This window comes from Juglans regia, chromosome 5, assembly GCF_001411555.2.
Source record: "Juglans regia cultivar Chandler chromosome 5, Walnut 2.0, whole genome shotgun sequence".
NCBI lineage: Eukaryota > Viridiplantae > Streptophyta > Magnoliopsida > Fagales > Juglandaceae > Juglans > Juglans regia.
In genome coordinates this window covers 8,936,407-8,956,311 of record NC_049905.1, presented here as the reverse complement: position 1 = coordinate 8,956,311, position 19,905 = coordinate 8,936,407, and the positions used below count along the sequence as shown (strand labels likewise).

The following is a 19,905-nucleotide window of genomic DNA, read 5'->3' as shown; positions in this document are numbered from 1 at the left end:
TATATGTAACACATTTATGTAACGTGCACTGCATGTGTGCTCAGTTGAAAAAATATAAAAAAATAATAGGGTTTTACTTTTTCACCCTGTCCTAGATAATAGGGTGTAGGTGGGGGAGGGGGGGGGGGGGGGGAGGGGGGGAGGTTTCAAGCCGTTCGCCCCCCAGCCCCCTACTAGGCCAAAGACCCAAAAGCGGTTTCTGAGCCATTTTTTCTAGATAAAAAATGGTCCAGAAATCGCTGAAATGGACCTAAAATGACCTAGAACAGCTTTTGAGCAATTTTGGGATCCATAAAATTAGAAGTTAATAAAAAAAAAAAAGTTAAAAAACCTGATTAAAAAAAAAAAGTTACATGAATAAAAATAATATATACATGGTACCAATTTACTAATTTAGACTAATAAAGTACTACTACAAACTACAAGTCTACTACCTAATAAACTAATAAATAATAATAATAACTAAGCTATTATAAAAATAAAATGGAAAGTCTAAACAATTACAAACAAAAAAGTGTCCAAGGGACATTGTATCAACATTACAAAATTACAAATAAAATATTGCAGTCTTTTGACTGTGACATTTGGGGCAACCTGGATGGGTAGTCTTTTGAGGCTTGAGCACATATTCATATTGCAGTGGAGGTAGACATCGTTTGAGTCATCTTATGTATTGCTACAACAATGAATACTAAAATTAATACTGATGAAATCGAAATGAATATAAATAAATCAAAATAATAAAATAAAAACAACAATTACTAGATGTCCAGATCCAGACTGATCATCAACCTCTTCGTCGGTTTCTTTAAAATCTAAAACATCCGGAACATAAATATTATTTCCTATCGTCAAACTCTGTGTGCATATCAATGCCTCCACAGTTGTAGGAGATAATAAACTACGAAAAAGATCCAATATGCGCCCTCTAGTACTAAAAGCTGACTTTGAAGCAATGATGCTAATAGGGATGATCAACATACAGTGGGCAATCTCAGAAAGGATGAGATATTTCTTTGATGTTGTCTTTCACAATCCTAATATGTCAAAACCATCATAATCTTGAATAAGATCATTTGACAAATAGTTGTCTAACTCTGAAACCACCTCCGTAGATTGACGGACTAGGGTGAGATTATTTGTGAGGGTCTTAGTCTACGCTAATCTATGCTTCTTTATTGACCCGGTGTCTGGAGGAGGTGTTGGGGTAGGTGTAGGTATAGTAGATGCATTACCACCCTTAATTACATTAAACTCATCATATAATTTAGCCAGGGTATCTCGGGCCATCTCATCAATAAGATCAGTCCAGGTCTGATCCTGTGCAAGTCCCAAACCATATAACATGTCTAGAATTTTCAGACGGATATAAAGAATAACCACATATAACAAAATATTTAGTTTAGTCAAATCTCTCCAATATTTGTCATATTTGTCCCTTATGGTTAATGCCATCCTCCTCATCCTTAGATTGGAACCCCTACACATGTCTTTTAATTTTTCTTTCACCCTACATATTTGTTGACAAAATTCATGGGATGTAGGGTACAAAGAACCAGATAACTTCAATGTGACATTGTAAAAAAGCCCAAGAAAATCAACAAAAGTAGAAATTACTTCCCAATCATCATCATTAGGCTTTCCTAATCCCCCACGCTCATCAAAGTATTTGACATATTGAATGTATTCATCACCCAATAATTGAAAGGCTGCCTTATATTCTTGGGCCGACTCCAATATCAAGAAGGTTGAGTTCCATCTGGTAGGAACATCAGTACAAAAACTCTTCTTTGATGTTATGCATACAGTCTTCGCAGGAATTTTGAATTTCTCCAATCTAGAAGGAGAAGACCTCACAAATTTCACAGCCAGTCTAACTCGTGCAATGGAGTCATTAACATCTTTCAACCCCTTAGTCACAATTAGATTCAATATATATGCAGAACATCTAACATGTAAATATTCACCACCTAAGAATGTCTTATTTGCCTCTCTAAGTAAGTCTTCAGATTTCTCAAGACAACATCATTAGACGAGACATTATCAACCTAAACTGTCAAAACCCGTGCCAACCCGCACTCATTTATTGAGGCATCTAAGGTATTCCCCCAATTGTCTCACCCTTGTGATCAGTTATTTGACAAAACTTAATAATTTTTTTATGAAGAATTCAATCAGAATCAATAAATTGAATAGTCAAAGACATATAATTGAAATTTTGAACAGAAGTCCAAGTATCGGTAGTGAGGCAAACTACCAAACCAGCCAATTGGCCCCTCAAAATATCTTTATCTTTCAAGTACATCTTTTTAATATCCTTTGTCATAGTGTGGCGAGAAGGAAGCATAAATCTAGGTTTTAATTCTTGGACAAATTCTTGGAACACTCTCCCATCTAGAAAATGAAAAGGTAGCTCGTCTATGATAACCATACGAGCTAACTTCATTCTACATTCATCAGTATTATACTTCGTATACCCCTTCAACGTTGGACCCCCACTACTCCCATCCGCCATTTTGTTTAGTCCAATATCTAGTCTAGATTGACTCTTCTCCAATAAGGATCTTAATATTAGACTCTTTTTGCATTGTTCCTCTAATGTCGTTTGGATTCGAAGATGAGTTGAGATGAATTGTGAATAGTAGTGAGATGAGTTATGAATAGTAGTGAGATGAGTTATGAATAGTAGTGAGATTTGTGAATTAAAGTTGCTGAATAATAGTGAGATGAGTTGAGATAGATTGTGAATACAAACGAGGTTGAAATGGACCTTTAATTGGGATTTACCATGTTTCTTATAGTGACATCCATATATTTTCCTATAATAATTACATTTAGTTTGGGGGTTATTGGGGTCACCACCCTTTAGTTTGGTAAAATGAGACCAAATCACGGAAACATGTTTCTTGCTTTGTGTGGGCTTGGGGGCGGGGCAATGTGTACTCCCACTCTTAGGTGTTGGAGTAGGATTAGGTTTTGGGGCAGAGGTACTGGTAGGGGCAATGATACTGGTAGGGGTAGAAGAGCTATCAGTGAAATCCATTTGAGAAGACATTCCTGATTCCATAACATAATAAAAAAATTATAAAATCAATCAACACACGACATGAAAAACAAGGCAAAGTGTAAAGCCAACACAATTTATGGGTCTTGGATTGAAACCCCTATATTGATTTAGGGGTTCAATCCAAAACTCCTAAATAAATTGATTTAGCATTATGATTTAGGGGTTTCAATTGAAACCCATAAAATTTCAATTTAGGGGTTTTGGATTGAACCCCTAAATCAATTTAGGGTTCCAATCTGAAACCCTGGATTGGAACCCTAAATTAATTTAGGGTTCCAAATCCGAACACCAGAAACTACCAACTACAAAAAAAAAAAAAAAAAAATCAGAATCCACAGCACATAAATTCACAATCATTCTCATCCTCCATCTTTGATTCAACTCATCCTTCCTCCAATTTCCAATCCAAAACTCAAAAAATAAAATCTAGGTCCGAGACTGGGAGTCTTACCTTTGGAGTTTGGCGCAGCGAATGCGAAGCTGTAAAGTTCAAACAACGGTGGACTGGTGGTGCTCGTGCAATCTACGGTCGTGCGAGAGAGAGAAGAGATCAAGAGAGAGAGACAGAGAGCGCGCGAGAGAGTGAGTCTGAGAGAGATGAGCCTTTGAGAAGACGCGAGGGTGGGGGGAACTTAACTAAAGTTGAAACGACGCCCTTTTTATGGTTTTTTTTTTTAAATTTATATATATAATTTTAATTTTATTATATATATTTATGCGGGGCGGGAGAAAAGTGGAGCGGGGCTTAGCCCCCTCTGTCTCCCTTCTCCGCTGGTCACTAGGGTGCAGGCAGGGCCCCCCACACCCCGCTCGAGTGGGACTGAACCCCCGCTAGCATGGGTGGGGATGGGGAGGGCAGTGGGGTGCGGGGCCCCGCTGCCCACCCCTAGTTTATATAAGTTAAAGTAAACCTAATAATACATTAATAGAAATTATAGATTTATACAAGTTAGTGTTTTATTTAGAGATGTAATTAGAATATTGGAAATTTTTATAACAATTCAATATTTACATGACTCAAAAATAAAAGAAATAAAATACTGCACAACATGAAAATTTAATTTGTAAACATTTTCTTCTGAATCTCATGGATAGAATAAAATTTTGTGCAACATTAAAGTTCATCAATTTACTATCATTTTTGGAAAAAAAAAAACCTCAAGGCTATTTTTGATAAGATCTAAAATGGGGCCCAAAAAAATATATAAACCTAGCTCAATTCCAAATATGTCCCAGCCCGAACCCAATTTTTTTCTTTTTCTTCCTCCCTTCCCTTCCCGTAGGTTCTTCCCCTTGATTCTCTCTCTCTCTCTCTTCTCTCTCTCTACCCCTTCAAACTCACTCTCTCACACATCTCTTTCTTTCTGATTCTTTCTCTCAACCCCCCTCCCCCCTCAACATGTCGCCTCTCACTATTATGTGTCCTTATATGGCCCAAGGATTCACATCCCAGAAAATCGGCTTGCTAGGTGAAGGCGCCCCCAAGTTTATATGCATACATACAATTTGACTCCTAACCAATGTGGGACCATAACATATCCCCACCCTTCAAGACCAATGTCCACGTTGGTTGAGTACTATGTGAGGCTTTCACCAGACTGGGGCAATATGGCCCGTTCCACTGGATCCATAGCCAGCCACTCTGCAAGCCCAGCCCGTTAGGCGAGGCAGCATGGGGCCAGCAACTCCAAGACTAATAGGAAAGAAATGGGCTAGATGCCTTCTATTGATGATAACAAGAATTTAAATAATACAAATCCCATAATAACTGCTCTAATCCACTACTCACCAACCGACCATAACTGACCCACTAATTACGAAACTAACTCCATACGATCCATTAACATAAGACTCGGTCAAAACATGATAAAATAAAGACGTAGTCTAAACAGATAAAAAGAAATATCAGGAAGCATCTGGAATGCATCAGCATGTGCATATCTCTTTAACCCTCTGATGCGTCCAATGACCTAGGATGGATCAAACAAGAGGGGCTCGTGACAGACCCCCTTCTATCAAGGACCTTGTCCCAAAGGGCCCCAAATTTCCTCTCTAAAGCCCCTAACTTCTTCCTGCTTTGCTTCTTATTCATCCATGCCTACCCATTTTACCAAAATCTCGGTGAGAGCTTGTCGTCCACGCTGCTGTAACCTTCGATCCAAGATTTTCTCTGGTTCAGGAAATAAAGAACCGTTGATGTTAATTGGCGGCAGCCTTGGTTGCAGTTCGATGGAGGACCCGAGCTTCTTCTTTAAGGAAGAGATATGGAAGACGGGATGGACCTTCGATTCTGGGGGCATCCACAACCTGTAAGAAACTTTCCCCACTTTTTCTTCAATCAATAAAGGTCCATAATAACGAGGGGAAATTTTTTGGTTCTATTGAGCAACAGTCGAGAGTTGACGGTAAGGCTTCAATCTCAAATACACCCATTCTCCATTTTGAAAATTTCGCTCGGTTCTCTTTAGATCTGAATTTTTTTTCATCCGTTGCTGGGCTTTTCTTAGGTTATCTTTTAGGATCCAAAGAGTAGCTTCCTTGTCCTTCAATGCTTCTTCGATTGCTTGAGCTTTAGCAGTGTCTGGAGTGTACTGAAGCAAGTGACGTGGTGGATAACCATAAACGGCTTCGAAAAGAGTCGTTTTGGTAGAGGCATGGGGGTTGGTATTATACCAATACTTGGCAAGTGAGAGCCATTTGGTCCATGCTTTAGGTTTGTCTCCACAGAATCTTCAAAGGTAACCTTCTAGACTCTGGTTGACTATCTCTATCTGTCCGTTGCTTAGTGGGTGGTAGGCAGTGCTTGTGTTGAGCTGGTGTTGTAATCGAAAGAATTCCCTCCAAAAATGTGAAATAAATATAGGGTTTCGGTCACTTACAATCGACTTTGGAATGCTGTGTAGTTTGAAAATGTTGTCTAGGAATAGTCCAGCAATGGTTGTGGCTATGTAGGGATGACTTAGGGCAATAAAATGAGCGTATTTGGTGAGTCAATCAACCACAACCATGATGGCATTTTTATTGGAGGATTGGAGCAATTTTTCGATGAAATCCATGCTAATGCCAGTCAATGGTTTTTCAGGGATGGAGTAGTCCTGATTGGTGGTTGTGCTCACTTTTATTTCGTTGGCAGATTTCACATTCTTGTACATGGGTCCTGACAGCTCCCTTTAACCCAGGCCAGTAAAATTTTTTTCCACCCTTGCTAAAGTTTTATGATACCCTAAGTGCCCTGCTAATGGATGATTGTGCATTTCCTGTAGGGCTTGTTGCTGGAGCTCTTGACTGGTGTGTAGGTGTATCCTCCCTTTGTAGAGAATGATACCCTGCAACTAGAACTTCTGATCTGAGGGGATACCTTCCTATAGCTGCTTGAGTAGTTTTTGAAGATGTTCATCTGCTGGGTAAGCCTTTTTCACCTTATAGATCCATGGAGTTTCCAATTGAGTGAGAGTGATTGCATGAATATATTGCTGCTGATTTTCAATTCTGGATAAGGCATTGGCTGCCTTATTTTCACATCCAGATTTATACTCCACTGTAAACACATAACCTATCAATTTTGAAACCCATTTTTGCTGGGATGGAGTACCAATCCATTGCTCCACCAAATATTTATGGGCCTGTTGGTCCGTGCCAATTTTAAACTTCTGCCCGAGTAGATATGTCAATTTTTTAACTTCCATGACTAGAGCAAGGAGCTCTTTCTTGTAGGTAGATAGTTGTAAACTTTTACCTTTTAATCCTTGACTTAGATAAGTCAAAGGGCTTCCTTCTTGCATTAGTATTGCCCCTCCGCCTTCTCCGGAAGTGTCACACTCATTGATGAATGTTTTAGAGAAGTTTGGTAGCCCTAGAACTGGTGCAGTGGCCATGGCTTGTTTGAGGTGATGAAATGCTTCTGTAGTCTTTGGGTTCCATTGAAAGACATCCTTCCTCAATAGTGTCGTAAGGGGGGCTGCGAAACTCCAATAGTTTTTGATGAACTTCCAGTAGTAACCGGTGAGACCCAAAAATCCCCTTAGAGCCTTTAATGAAGTAGGTAGAGGCCACTGCATACTTGAAATCTTGCTTGGATTGGCTTGGACCCATTTTGAGGAAATGATATCCCCAAATATTCTATTTCCGAATTCCCAAACCTGCATTTAGTCGCCTTCGCATACAAATGGTGCTGTTGGAGTAATTTCAGCACTGTTTCGAGGTGTAAAAGATGATCATTCCAGCATTTACTAAATATTAAAATATCATCAAAAAATACAATAATAGATTTTCTTAAGTAGGGACGGAAAATATCATTCATAAGCCATTGGAATGTGGATGGGGTGTTAGTTAGGCCGAAAGGTATTACTAGGAATTCGTAATGACCTTAATGGGTTTGAAATGTTGTTTTGGGCTATCTTGGGGGTCTACCCAAATTTGATGGTATCCCGACCGTAAATCCAACTTAGAAAAAATTGATGTCCCTCCCAATTCATCTAAAAGTTCATCAATGATAAGAATATGATACTTATCTTTGATAGTAGCTTGATTTAAAGCCCGGTAATCCACACATTCTCCAGCTACTATTTACCTTTCGCACCAATAATACGCAAGAGAAATATGGACTTTGACTAGGTTGTATGACTCCATTTCTCAGCAACTCATCAACAAATTTTTCAATTTCTGTTTTTTGATAATATGGATAGTGATAGGGCCGAATACTTACTGGTTTGGTACCATCCATAAGGGGTATCTTGTGGTCTTGACTTCGATGTTGGGGGAGCCCATTTGGCTCTTGAAAAATTGAGTGGAACTTCTCCAGCAGTGGCTATAACTCTTCAGGAATAGTGTTGGAGTTGTCTTCCCGTGAAACCTTCATTAGCAGTAGCATTAATCCTTTAGGATTCCCCCTTATATAGAAATTTTCTGCATCTTCCATAGTTAAATCCGAGGGACTAAGCCTTTAGAGCTGCATCCTTTTTCCAAAACATGTAAACTTCATTGTGAGCTGTGTGAAATCCCACAAGATGGGTCCCAAGTAGGATAGCCAATCCACCCCGAGGATCAAATCACATCCCACCAAAGGCAACAAGTATAGATTAGCATAAAAATAATTACCTTGGAGGTGGAATGAAATTACATCATAACATCCTAAACAGGGTAATCGATCCCCATTAACCACAATTACTGAGAGGTTGTTGCTTCATGTAATCCTTAGATTAGCTTTCTTGGCTATGCTAGGGTCAATGGAGCTATGTGTGCTTCTGGAATCAATTAAAACCACCACATAGTGGTTCTCTAATATCCCCCATAATCGCCTGGTGCGAGGAGTAGGAGTACCTGAAATTGCATGAAGTGATATGCCTAATAATGTCTATTCCTCATCTATTGTTTGTTCTTCTCTTATGGCAGGTTCTTCTCAGACATCTTTGAAGACTTCTTCCTCAACCTTAGCTTCTAATCCTTTCAAAAGGAATAGCTTGGGAGTTCTACACCTGTGACCGGGGGCCCATTTATCATCATAGTAGTAGCAAAGGTCATGGTCCCTTCTTTCTTTCATTTGTGTTGAAGTAATGCATTGTATGGGAAGATGAGATTTACTGGGTTGGTCTGATTTGTTTGGTCGTGAGGGATAATTAGGAGGTGGGGGACCTAGTTGCCAATGGGGGTTAAGTGCTTGGAGTCTAGGAAAGTTAGATTTTGGTTGAACTTGGCTTATCGGGGATGGGCTGGAAGGTGTTGGTATTGTTTTGATTTTTGAACTTGCACCATACCTCTTCTTCGTATAGTTTGGCTAGACCAAAAGCAGTAGGAAGGTTTGTAGGTCTAAACATAGTGACCATGATTCTAATATCGTCACGTAGCCCACTAAGGAAAGTACTAATCCGAAAGTCTTCCAGAAGTTCAGAAATACGATTGGATAATACGTCAAATTCTGTTTGGTATTCCTCCACTGTGGATACCTATCTTAACTTGGTGAAATCTGCTACAGGATCATCAAAAGGAGTAAGAGCAAACTTGACTCGAAGTGCTTGCAAAAATTTAGGCCAAGTGGCTATTGGGTGAGAAGCTAATAGCCATTGGTACCACGTGAGAGCTTTTCCTTCCATATGGAATGAGGCTAAATGTATTTTTTTGGGTATTGGGTGTGCCATGGTAGTTGAAAAATTGTTGAGCCCTAAAGACCCAACCATTCGGATCAGATCCATTAAATTTGGGAAAATCCAGCCTTACAGTTCTACTGTGGATCCCAACCTAATTCTCAAAAACTGGGTTGTTGAAGTGAGTACGGTTTCCCTCAGGATTTTGGCTGCTTTCTGGGTTTTAATGGTTGTTTCTGGGTTGTTTGTATGGTAAGCTAGTAATGGTGTGGGAGGGGGTGGTATAATTATTTGCAAGATTGCCCACTTACTGGATGAGTTCCTCTAGCAGTATTTGTTGCTGATTTTGTGCTTCTTTGAGTTCTACATTTTCTTTTTTCATTTGTGTAACAACTTCAGAAAGCTGTGACAATCGAGTCCTTTTTGCCATGGAACTGACCTGGTTGTATACCACTGTTATGAACCCACTAGGTAGAACTCACCCTTGAAAATCAGTTTACAAGGGAAGAGTGTCTAGGGGCTTATAAATCACCAACCAATCTTATACTTAGTTGATGTGGGATCGTAACAACCACCACGCTCCGCAGCCGACGTCCAAGGCAGTCTTGGCGCGCACATGGGCTAGCTGTGCGCTAGGTCTTTCTTAGTCCCGGACAAACACTGCCATGCCGGCATCACCCCCGTGCCGCACGATTGTAACCTTGCCAATATGGACTGCATACGTGGGGTGACTCTGATACCATTTGTTATGTGTAATATATGACCCAAGGATTCACATCCTAGAAAACAAGCTTGCTAGGTGGTGGTGCCCCTAGGCTTATATGCACACATACTATTTGACTCCTAAACAATATGGGACCATAACACTCACTCTCTTAATTTCACGTCAGACAAGGAGGGGAAGAGAGAAATGGTTAGGGTTGGAGAAGTGATTAAAGTGAATCGCTTTGAGTGAGTATCCTCCTTGCATGGTGGGTCTCATGACAAATTTGGGTGGTTTTGGGGTCGTTGTAGATCTAGGCAGATGTTGCAGATCAAGTGATTTGATGGCGATGGTTTTTGGTGTTCCAGGCATGGCTGGGCTTCAATGTTGGTATTTGGTGGGATGTACATATGTATTACACATTGTTTTTGAATTTGGTTTGGTTTGTGTACATGGGTAAGATTTTTTTTGCTGAAGTTGGAAAATTTTCAACAACTTACAGATTGTATTTGAGTATGATTTTCTCTCATGCATATGCATATAATCTATTTCAATCCTCTGTTTGTGGAATCTTTTGAACGATTTTTTTTTCTTAGATCTAGAGATGTATCAAACCCATCCTGTTTGTGGAACCGTTTGACGATTTTTTTTTTTTTGTAGATCTACACATGCATTACAGATTTGGTTTGGTTTGTATTAGATATTTGTTTATGTATTTGCTTCCCTTTTGTGTATATGGATATATTGTTTTAGTGATTTTGTAGAAATTTTGAAATCTTAGAAATCTTCCTCTTCAGTCCCGAGGGGTTGTTTTTTTTTTTAAAATTTGGGTGTAATGTTCTTTAACATCTAAAGAAATTTTGTAATTATTCTTGTTTCTGTATTTATATAAATTACACATATGGGACAAAATGGAAAAACTGCTCAAACAGAAGGGTAAAATAGGAAAAAAAAGGAAGATGAAAAAATATTGTTACTTTTTGCATTGCCGCTTTTAATATAGAATAGATATATTTATATGAGTTTTGCTATTGGGCCATCTGAAACTTATTGCTCAAATGTGGCATTCTTGACGTGTCATCACCATGTGGTCTCACGTGATTTATTATAAAAAAAATTCAAAACAGAAGGGCATTCGAAAAATTAAAAGAGGAAGACTGAAACTCTAGATTCATATATCTCTTTCGTGTTTGTATTTTTTGTTTTTTTTTTAATAAACTACGTGGCACTACGTGATGGTGTCATATCAAGAGCACCATCTAAGTGGTAAATTTCAGATGACCCGATAGTATTATTCTATTTATATTTATATAACATTTAATAACACTGTGGGAAGTAGACTAAATGGTAAAACCTACCTCCATATATGGTTTGGTTTATCTCATTCTTGGTCAAGTTTCATATGATTTCCAATAATGGTTCAACTCCAATGCTTTTGATGTTTTGGAGGTTATCCTTTTATGAACTACAAATATGAAAATGCTTCTCACATTGGGAGAAGCTATCGATTTTTTTTTTTACTTAATAGTTAAGGAAGTGTTTTTAACGTGTTTGTGAATTTTTTTTTTCAAAATATATAAAGGAATTTAAAAAATGATTAAAAAAAGAAAAAAAAATAAAAGTGCAATTTGCACTATTGGTACAATGCTAGATCAGTCACCTTTCTCACCTAGCATTGTCCCTACAAATATGTAATCAATTGCCACCTCTCTCTCCATTGGTAGGAGATCATGAAAAGGATCAATTTCGTAGTAGTGATTCTATTTTAAGAAACAAAAAGGGAAGGAAAAGAAAAGGCTGGAAGCTATAATTGGATCTTTATTTCTGACGTGAATCTGTCCACAATTTTTTGACTTCCAAAAGAAAAGTGAAAGGCTGTACATTATTGAATCTTAGTTGTCACTCATATCTTTAGATAACTTCTGTCTAAATTTGATCTGGTGACATCAAATCGGGTAGAAACTTTATAAGATGCATCGATTTCTTGTTGCTCCTCTTTGTCACCAACATGTTCAACTTAAGTTTAGTATCTCCTAGGTTTGAGTATAATGAGATTGGTTCATAACAGTAAAAGTTGTCTCTAATGTTCACAAGTCCACATTTGACAGTCATGCTCAGACTACATTAATGATTTAACTGAGCAGAATCTTTGTATCACTAATCCGGTATGGTAGTAATCAAATATTTTTGAAGAAAAAACTATGATCAATTCCTCAGGGGATGTACATTTTAGATGTTAATATAAAGAACCATAAGGTCACTTATGCCGACTACTATACACGCATATGGAGAATTTCAAATTGCATACATTTTCTTGTATTCATTGTTCAGGATCTCAGAGTCTGACATTACTGATATTGACCAAGATCTTGATCTGCTTCCCAACGATGACTTCCGAATGCTCCTCAGATTTGAGGACTCGATTCGGTGCCTAATTACCCAAAAACACATGGTACCTAAAGTAGCAGCCATTATGGTTGTTCCTATAATTGTAACTCCAATTGCCAGCCACTTTTCACTCTCACCTACCACAACAAATGAAAGAGCCAAGAATGCCACTGAAACAAGCACACAGGCTAACCACATTAGTTTGTTGATGATTGCCATCATCTGCTTCTTTGCCGTGCTTTCTATAACTACAACGGAGGTCTGCACCACCACAACGGCTAGGGAAATGAAGAGGGCAATGGAATCAAAGATGAAGAAGATGATGAAGGGAGCTTTTGGAGCAATATTGGCTTCCCCTAGGGAGAGTCCAGGAGGAATGTTTTCTGGGTCATCAACATATTGGCCAGGGACTGTGAATATGGCTGCAAATGCAACTGTGGCAATGAGGACAGCCACAACGGTTGTGGAGTTGATTGCATTGTTAAGACCTTCTGCATGCATTTTATTGAGACGTTTGGCAATGCCTTGAACACGTCTTCTGGTTTGTCGAGTATGCTCTAGCTGATGGTGAACTTCGTGCTTAATGTCACTGACAGTTTGTTTCAACTCCCGGGCAGTGCCTGTTGGTGCTTGAGGCTTGATATTTTTGGCGCTCTGAACCCCAAACTCCCGAAGAATGGCTACGATTTCAGAGTGGCCAGTTTTCTGGGCCGTGTCTAGGGCAGTTTCTCCAGCCTTGTTGACAGCTTCTGTGTCTATCTCTTTGTGTCCGAGAATCATCTTTATAATCTGCATAAAGAGTCCATGAATCATGTAAACTTCCTTTCAGCTGAATCTATTAAGAAAACTGTTTAGTTTAAGGTGGAAATTCGATCAATTATAAACTCTCTGCAGGAACTAACACAATGAGTGGCTAAAAAACATGGCTGCATATGAATCGAAACCCTGAAAGGGTGCATTGTTGGGCTATCAACCTTGTTCGAAATATTGAAAATGAAAAATCAAGCCCATTTGAATACAGAAACACTCTTAATCCATCTCATCTCATCATTACAATTTTCTCAAATTCACATACAAAATAAAATAAACAATAATAATATTAAAAAATAATATTCAAAGAATATTTTATTTAACTCATCTAAAACCATCTCATCTCATCTCATCTCACTTCACTATCCAAACGAGCCCAGTTGCATTTGGATGTTGAGGTGATTTTAGATGATCTGAGTTGATCTATAAATAATAATATTTTATGGATCTTATTGAGATGTGTTTGAATGTAAATATGTTGAGATTTGTGTTTAAATGTATAAAATATATTGACATGAGTTTAACTTTTTTATAGAAATATCCCATCAATAAATGTTTTGAAATGGATTGAGGTAGGTCTGCCAACCAAACACAATTGCATGTAATTGCTTGATAGAGATGTTAGAAAAACTAGACTTCGATGTTTGTTCTGCCATTATTTTCCAGCACTAACTTTTAAAGACCTTAAATTCTAGATCTATCATTATAACCAGTAGTGCATCGCACATCCAATAAATTAACTTTTTAGTGGACCATTGTTCCCAACTCTGTAATCATCTTCTATGGGCGGCCTAGCTATAACCCAGAAAGCGATTTCTCAATTTTTCTAGAAACAGCATTTTACAAGTTGCAAAATCGTTTTCATATAGATGCTGAAAAGGAGAAATAAATAGAGAAATTCTTATAATAAAAAACCAACTTTTCTATAAAAAATCGAAGATTGAAAAAGGAGGGCACTTTCATCTTTTTTTAATAAATATAAAACTGGTTTTTTTTAAATAAAAAAAAAATAGCTTCTTGTTTTTTTTTAAGTTAATTTATTATTGTTTTAAAAAAAAATTAAAGGTAATACATGGTAACTTACGATTGGGTAATCTGTTTTCGGTTAATGTTGTAGGATCTTGGCTAAAGTATTTCTCATTCTCAAATAGAATTGTGCAGCTGCTAAACTAAGAGGCCAACTGGCCAAGGAAATGCTGATTACCTGAGCTCTGCCCTTCCTGGTTGCTATATGCAACGCGGTGTTGCCCTTATTGTCAACCATGTTAACCGAAGAAGGATCAGCCCTAATTAACTCCTCTACCACCACCTCATTCCTCTGTCCTTTCACTGCCATGTGCACTGCTGTCTGCCCCTTCTTATCTGTTCTTCTTGTAATCCCAGGCTCCTTTCCCAGCAGCGCTTTCACGACCTCCAAATGACCATTTCTTGCTGCAGAATGCAAAGCTGTTTTCCCATTACTTTTTGCAATGGTTGCCAGACTGCTTCCTGCCTCCAACAAAAGCTTCACAACCTCTGTGTGCCCTTGTGTTGCAGCTGTATGCAAAGCCGTCGCGTTTGTCACATCCACTGTCATGGTCAATTCTGGATGGGCCTCCATTAGAACCTTCAATACCTCTGCAAAAATGTCCAAAACAAACACACAAATTACCTTCTAAAGAACAAGTACTTTCCACAAAAGAACACCATTTATAGCAGCCCATATACGTTTTGACAGGCTTCCATGTTAGTAGTGTATTTGCTGTATCAATGAAGAAGATTGCAAATAGATTTATTCAAAATGAACGCGTACCCAATTCTCCTTGTTTTGCAGCAATGTGTAATGCATCGAAGCCATTTCTTGCTTTGATGCCTGCATCAGCAAGATCATAGTACTTGATGATCTCCCTAACTAAATCACCAGAACCGTATTCTGCGGCAACATAAAGAGCTGTCTCGCCAGCATGATTTTGCTTAGCCAACAATTCCTTCAGCTCGGCCTCTCCGGTGCCGCCAAGGATTTCTACCACAACAGCAAGATTTCCTTCCCTTACTGCAGAATGCAAAAGGGTGTCATCGCGTTTTCCAGTTAACTGTTTCTTCATCTTTTTCCGAGGCACGCTGGGCTGCTCTGTTTCTGGCTGCTCCGGCACTGCCTCCATCGGATTCATTGATAAAATTTCCTCTCCTCAGCTACTTCTAATCAATTTTTATTTCACAGCATATTCTTCTTCCCAGGAGAAACTCAGATCAAAATCCACACTTTCGATCCACCGCAACAATTTTTATATCTTCGTATCACTATGGTATTTCAGCAAAAAGGAAAAGCCTTGATGTTTGATTCCCATCTCCCATGTCGGATTCTGACACTCCCTGCGTCCCAATTAGTGTCCTGTTCGCAACAAAGATATGGGTTCAATCTTTCTCAGCTACAATCAAATTGCATTTCCAACAAACGAGCCAAATTTCTATTCCTATTAAACGGTAAACATTGGCAATTAATCTAGCTTCCACAGAAAGGAAATGGAAATAATAAAAAAAAAAAAAACAGAATCCATTCCACTAAGAAAGATTACACAACAAGAAAGAATTAACATTAGTTTTGTTTTCTACCTGGGTTAGAGAAATGGAGCTCTCTCTGTTCTCCTCCATCCAACAAAAAAGATAACCCAAATAACAAATCCGGGAGCATTTTCTCTACAACCGCCATGGGATCATCAAAAAACAAGAAAAAAGCTGTAAGTAATTGAAATCTACTAGAACTTTTAATGGAGCTTTCATTTTGTAGGAAGGAAGAAAGAAGAAGAAAGGAACAGCATCGGTACCAGTCGAGAGGCTAATCAAGAAACATGAAACCGCACATCATGCATTCAACCACTTTTTAAATTGCACATGGATTATATAACAGAGGTGATTCACGAACCCTATATAAAACCAATGAAAAAGAGAGAGGAACTTTTTGTAAATGGTGGGGGATGATGACAACGTTGGCTTTGAGGAAATGTGGGAATCAAACAATGGGGAAGACAAAAAACAGGCAGAAAGGGAGGCAAACCTAGGGATAGTGGCCATTGAGAACCAACAGAATTAACAACCCCACGCGCTTTTTGGGATCCACCGGTACGTTTCCAAGCCTTATAGGCGTAGTTGAGGGTAACATCACGTGTACTGGTGTACACGTATCGAGTGTTTCTCACGCGCTATTAATGTGCCTGCTGGTTGGATGTCGCCATATAGGTGGACTTGGTACATACCATTTTCCATGCAACATATGGTTTTTTTTTTAAAGGCAGTTCTTATTATAAAAGCATTATTAATTACTTTAATAATTTAGAGGTGAATAATATTGAATTAAAAAGATTCTAGAAAATCTTAGCTTATTAAATATTATATTGATTTAATTTTTAAAAAATGTAAGCTTAGTGACTAAAATTATATATCATTATAGAATTATTTTGATAAATGTAGAGAATATTAATCTCGTTTTTTCACATTTATGAATAGGTAATATTAGATATAGTTTTAAAGTGTGCAGTCCGTGCGACTTTTTTTAAAAAAAAATGAGATTTACAATTAAAAAAATTACGAAAATAAGTGTGAGGAATTTACACATTTTAAAACTGTAAATATCATTTATCTTTATGAATAAGTTATACTTATATTTTTAATTTTTACTACAAATGGAAGCATTCTTTATTATAGTTTTCTTAAAAAAGGGGAGAAAACTACATCCTTAAATTATAAAAATTTCTCATTTTACCCCAAAACTGATCAAAATGACATATTATACCTTCCAACTACTAAAACTTAGATTTTGCACTCTTATTCAATTCTATGGGCTAAAATGCATCACACAATTAACGATTAGATATTTATAGAGATAAAATATAAAGGTTATTTTTTTTTTATAATTAGAAAGAGTAATATTTATCCAAAAGACAAAAAAAAAAAAAAAAAAAAAAAAAGGAGAAAAAAGGGTTCGTTCATCAACTTTAGTGGTTGAGAGCAAAACATGTAATTCGTTAGCGTAACACAAAGGTTTTAAGTGGGATTTTCCATTAACTAAAATCGTACGGCACTGAATGATTGTGGCCCCCTTGAGGAACTTAATGGTAGCCGTAGGATCAGACATCAATAGACAAAGATTGTGACCATCTATGGGTTATTTTTCAACGGGAAAAAGGTTAAAAACGACACATAGGAGTACGAGTAGTAGGAGTATGGCTGAATCTTATATTACACGACACGGAATATGATGGAGACCCTTTGGCGTGGTTTGGAATTTGGATAAGGAAAGGAAAGGAAAGGAAAGGAGAGGAGATGAGATGAAAATTGAAATGAGATGAGATGAGATGATTTTAAATAAAAGTTAAAATTAGTTGAATAAAATATTATTTTTTAATATTATTATTATTTTAAAATTTTAAAAAATTAAAATGTTTATTATATTTTGTGTAAAAATTTATAAAAATTATAATAATGAAATGGAATGAGATGAAACATTTTCACTATCTAAACGGAGCTAATAAATGCTGTCAGGGAGCAACGAGCATCCTAACATTAAATATAGTGAAGTCCTATCTATCTTTTTTCGAATTATAAAAAATATTTGAATAAAACACTATAGAAAATCTTAATCCGAGATTTTGCTAATGTTACATATGGTGTCGCATAATTGAAAATGTCTGAGTTACGCCAATATATAAGAATTCAAACTTGGAAAGTAAATTGCACAAACTTATATATGTTTGCAAGCCTCCGGCCGGCATGCTCAAAAAGTGGACTTCATACTTTTAATAATGAGGCCAAACTTTCTTTATAAAATATACGTCGAAACTTATCTATCCTTAACCTAATATTACTTTTCACATTTACGTACTATTGTCACCTAAAAATTCTGTAAGTAAAAGTCTTTTAGCTCCGTAATTTTCGGAGGTATCTTTTGCTTGGTGGTTAGGATTTTTTCTTCTAGGGATTCACTATGACGGAGCCCCTGGGCCCTTTGGTATCATCGGCACTAGTAGGACCTCGTCCTGATGGAGATCCAAGTGGTTCGGGAGGAGTACTTGGTGGTAAGGAGGGTGGTCTTCCTCAAAAGTCCTACATGCAGGCATTGGCACATATTAATAATCCTTCGAGGTTCAAATTGCCTATGAGATATCCGGTGGAGGTTGATGGAGAATTGAGGTTTATTTTCACGGAGGTGGAGATGAATAAGGTGGCTGAGGACTTTCGGTTTGCGTTGGTTTTGAAATTCCTTCGTGCGAGGCTTACGATCGATGCGGTGCGATTGGCCATTGTCAAAACATGGGGCCTTCTGAAAATTCCTACTGTGAGTTTCATGGATGATTATCATGTCCTGGTGCAAATGGCTAGTGAGAGGGATTTTGTTCATTGTTGGGTTAGGGAAGGTTGTGTGATAGAGGGGTGCAATTTCAGAATTTTTCAGTGGACAAAAAGAGTTCAACCTGAATGAAAAACCTTCCATGGCGGCTCAATGGATTTTCTTACCAGGATTGCCGATGCACTTGTATCGTAGGGATTGCCTTCAAATATTGGCCAGCAAGTTTGGTCGATATCTTGGCACTAATAACGCAACTTTGAATAGAACCCGTGCTATGGGTGCAAGGATTTGTGTTGAGGTTGACCTCTTAGCATATTTGGTTCAAGGTTTTCCTATTATGGTGGCTAATAAGAAATTATAGCAGCCCATTCGGTATGAAAAGATGGGGTTTTATTGCTCCAAATGTCGAAGGCAAGGCCATATCACAGTTCTGTGTATGGTGGGACAGCCAAGTATTCTATGTTTAGGTGATGAAGGAAGGTGGAAAACATGGATCCAATAAGGAAGTGTGGCGTGAGATATGGGTTTCGAAGGTATCAAAGCACCAAGATGATCCAGTGGTGGTTCAATCTGCGAGAGTGGTTGTTCCGGATGAGCAAATGGAGTTTCAAAGGGTGGATGTAGAAGTGGAGAGAGACCCTAACGTTAATCGTGTGCAGAGCAATAGTGGAGCGGAGATTATTGCTTTGCAAGATGGAGGTGGTTTAGGGTCGTCTTGTGTGGTCCCGTTGGAGGTGGCAGTGTAGGAGGATGGGGGGTGGGGATGGTAAATAGGTAGAGGTGTATCTTAGAAAGGATGATTTGTATTTACATGGAGGGACCCTTGCAAGCATGCAGATTGCCATAACATCTCTTGTGGTGAATTTTTTATTAGTGGATGGCAAAAATAGACTGGTTTGGGAGGGGGGAGGTTCATCGAGAGTGATTGATGAGGTGTTAGTAGTGGAGGGTAGGGGTGTGGAACATGAGTTTGTGGGAGTTGATGGCCATTTGTGGGACTGCGATGAAGAAGTCTCTCTACAACAGATTGCTAAGGAGAAAGGCTATGAGTCTGAGTGTGATGGAAAATTGTCTTGGGGAGGATTAAAGAATAAAAGTAACATGGTGTTGCATCATTCTCAGCAGGTGTTGTCCTGCCCTTCGAAATTTAATTTATGATTGAAAATGCACTAGTATGGAACATGTGAGTTTTAGACATGCCGCGGAAGAGACTTAAAAGTTTAATTAAGAAGTTGAATATTTCGATTATAGCTATTGTAGAACCATTTGCAGGATAGGATAAATTACCCCAGATGTCTAGTTTTCTGGGTTTCAAGAATTTATGTTCCAATGAGGTGGTGGGGGGTAAAGTGTGGCTATTATGGTAGGAGGAATTTGAGGTGAATATTTTTTATGTGATAGACCAGTTGTTGATTGGATGTTTTGAGAGTGCGAACCAGAAGATGATGTTAACATTTGTATATGCGAAATGCAATTACTTAGAGTGGCAGGAGTTGTGGCAAGCGCTAGAGGGTCACAATGGAGATGTTGCTTG

At 38.1% G+C, this 19,905-nt stretch overlaps 1 protein-coding gene across 1 annotated transcript; it reads right to left on the bottom strand.

Moving 5' to 3' along the window:
* Nucleotides 1–12,034: 12,034 nt before the first annotated feature.
* Nucleotides 12,035–16,043, bottom strand: LOC108979145 (ankyrin repeat-containing protein At5g02620-like). Its single transcript, XM_018949742.2, has 5 exons — nt 15,853–16,043; nt 15,641–15,724; nt 14,841–15,419; nt 14,253–14,665; nt 12,035–13,027 (listed from the first exon to the last, which is right to left on the bottom strand). The coding sequence occupies exons 3-5, from the start codon at nt 15,196–15,198 to the stop codon at nt 12,146–12,148; spliced, it is 1,653 nt and encodes a 550-aa protein (XP_018805287.1). The 5' UTR covers nt 15,199–15,419; nt 15,641–15,724; nt 15,853–16,043; the 3' UTR covers nt 12,035–12,145.
* Nucleotides 16,044–19,905: the final 3,862 nt, after the last annotated feature.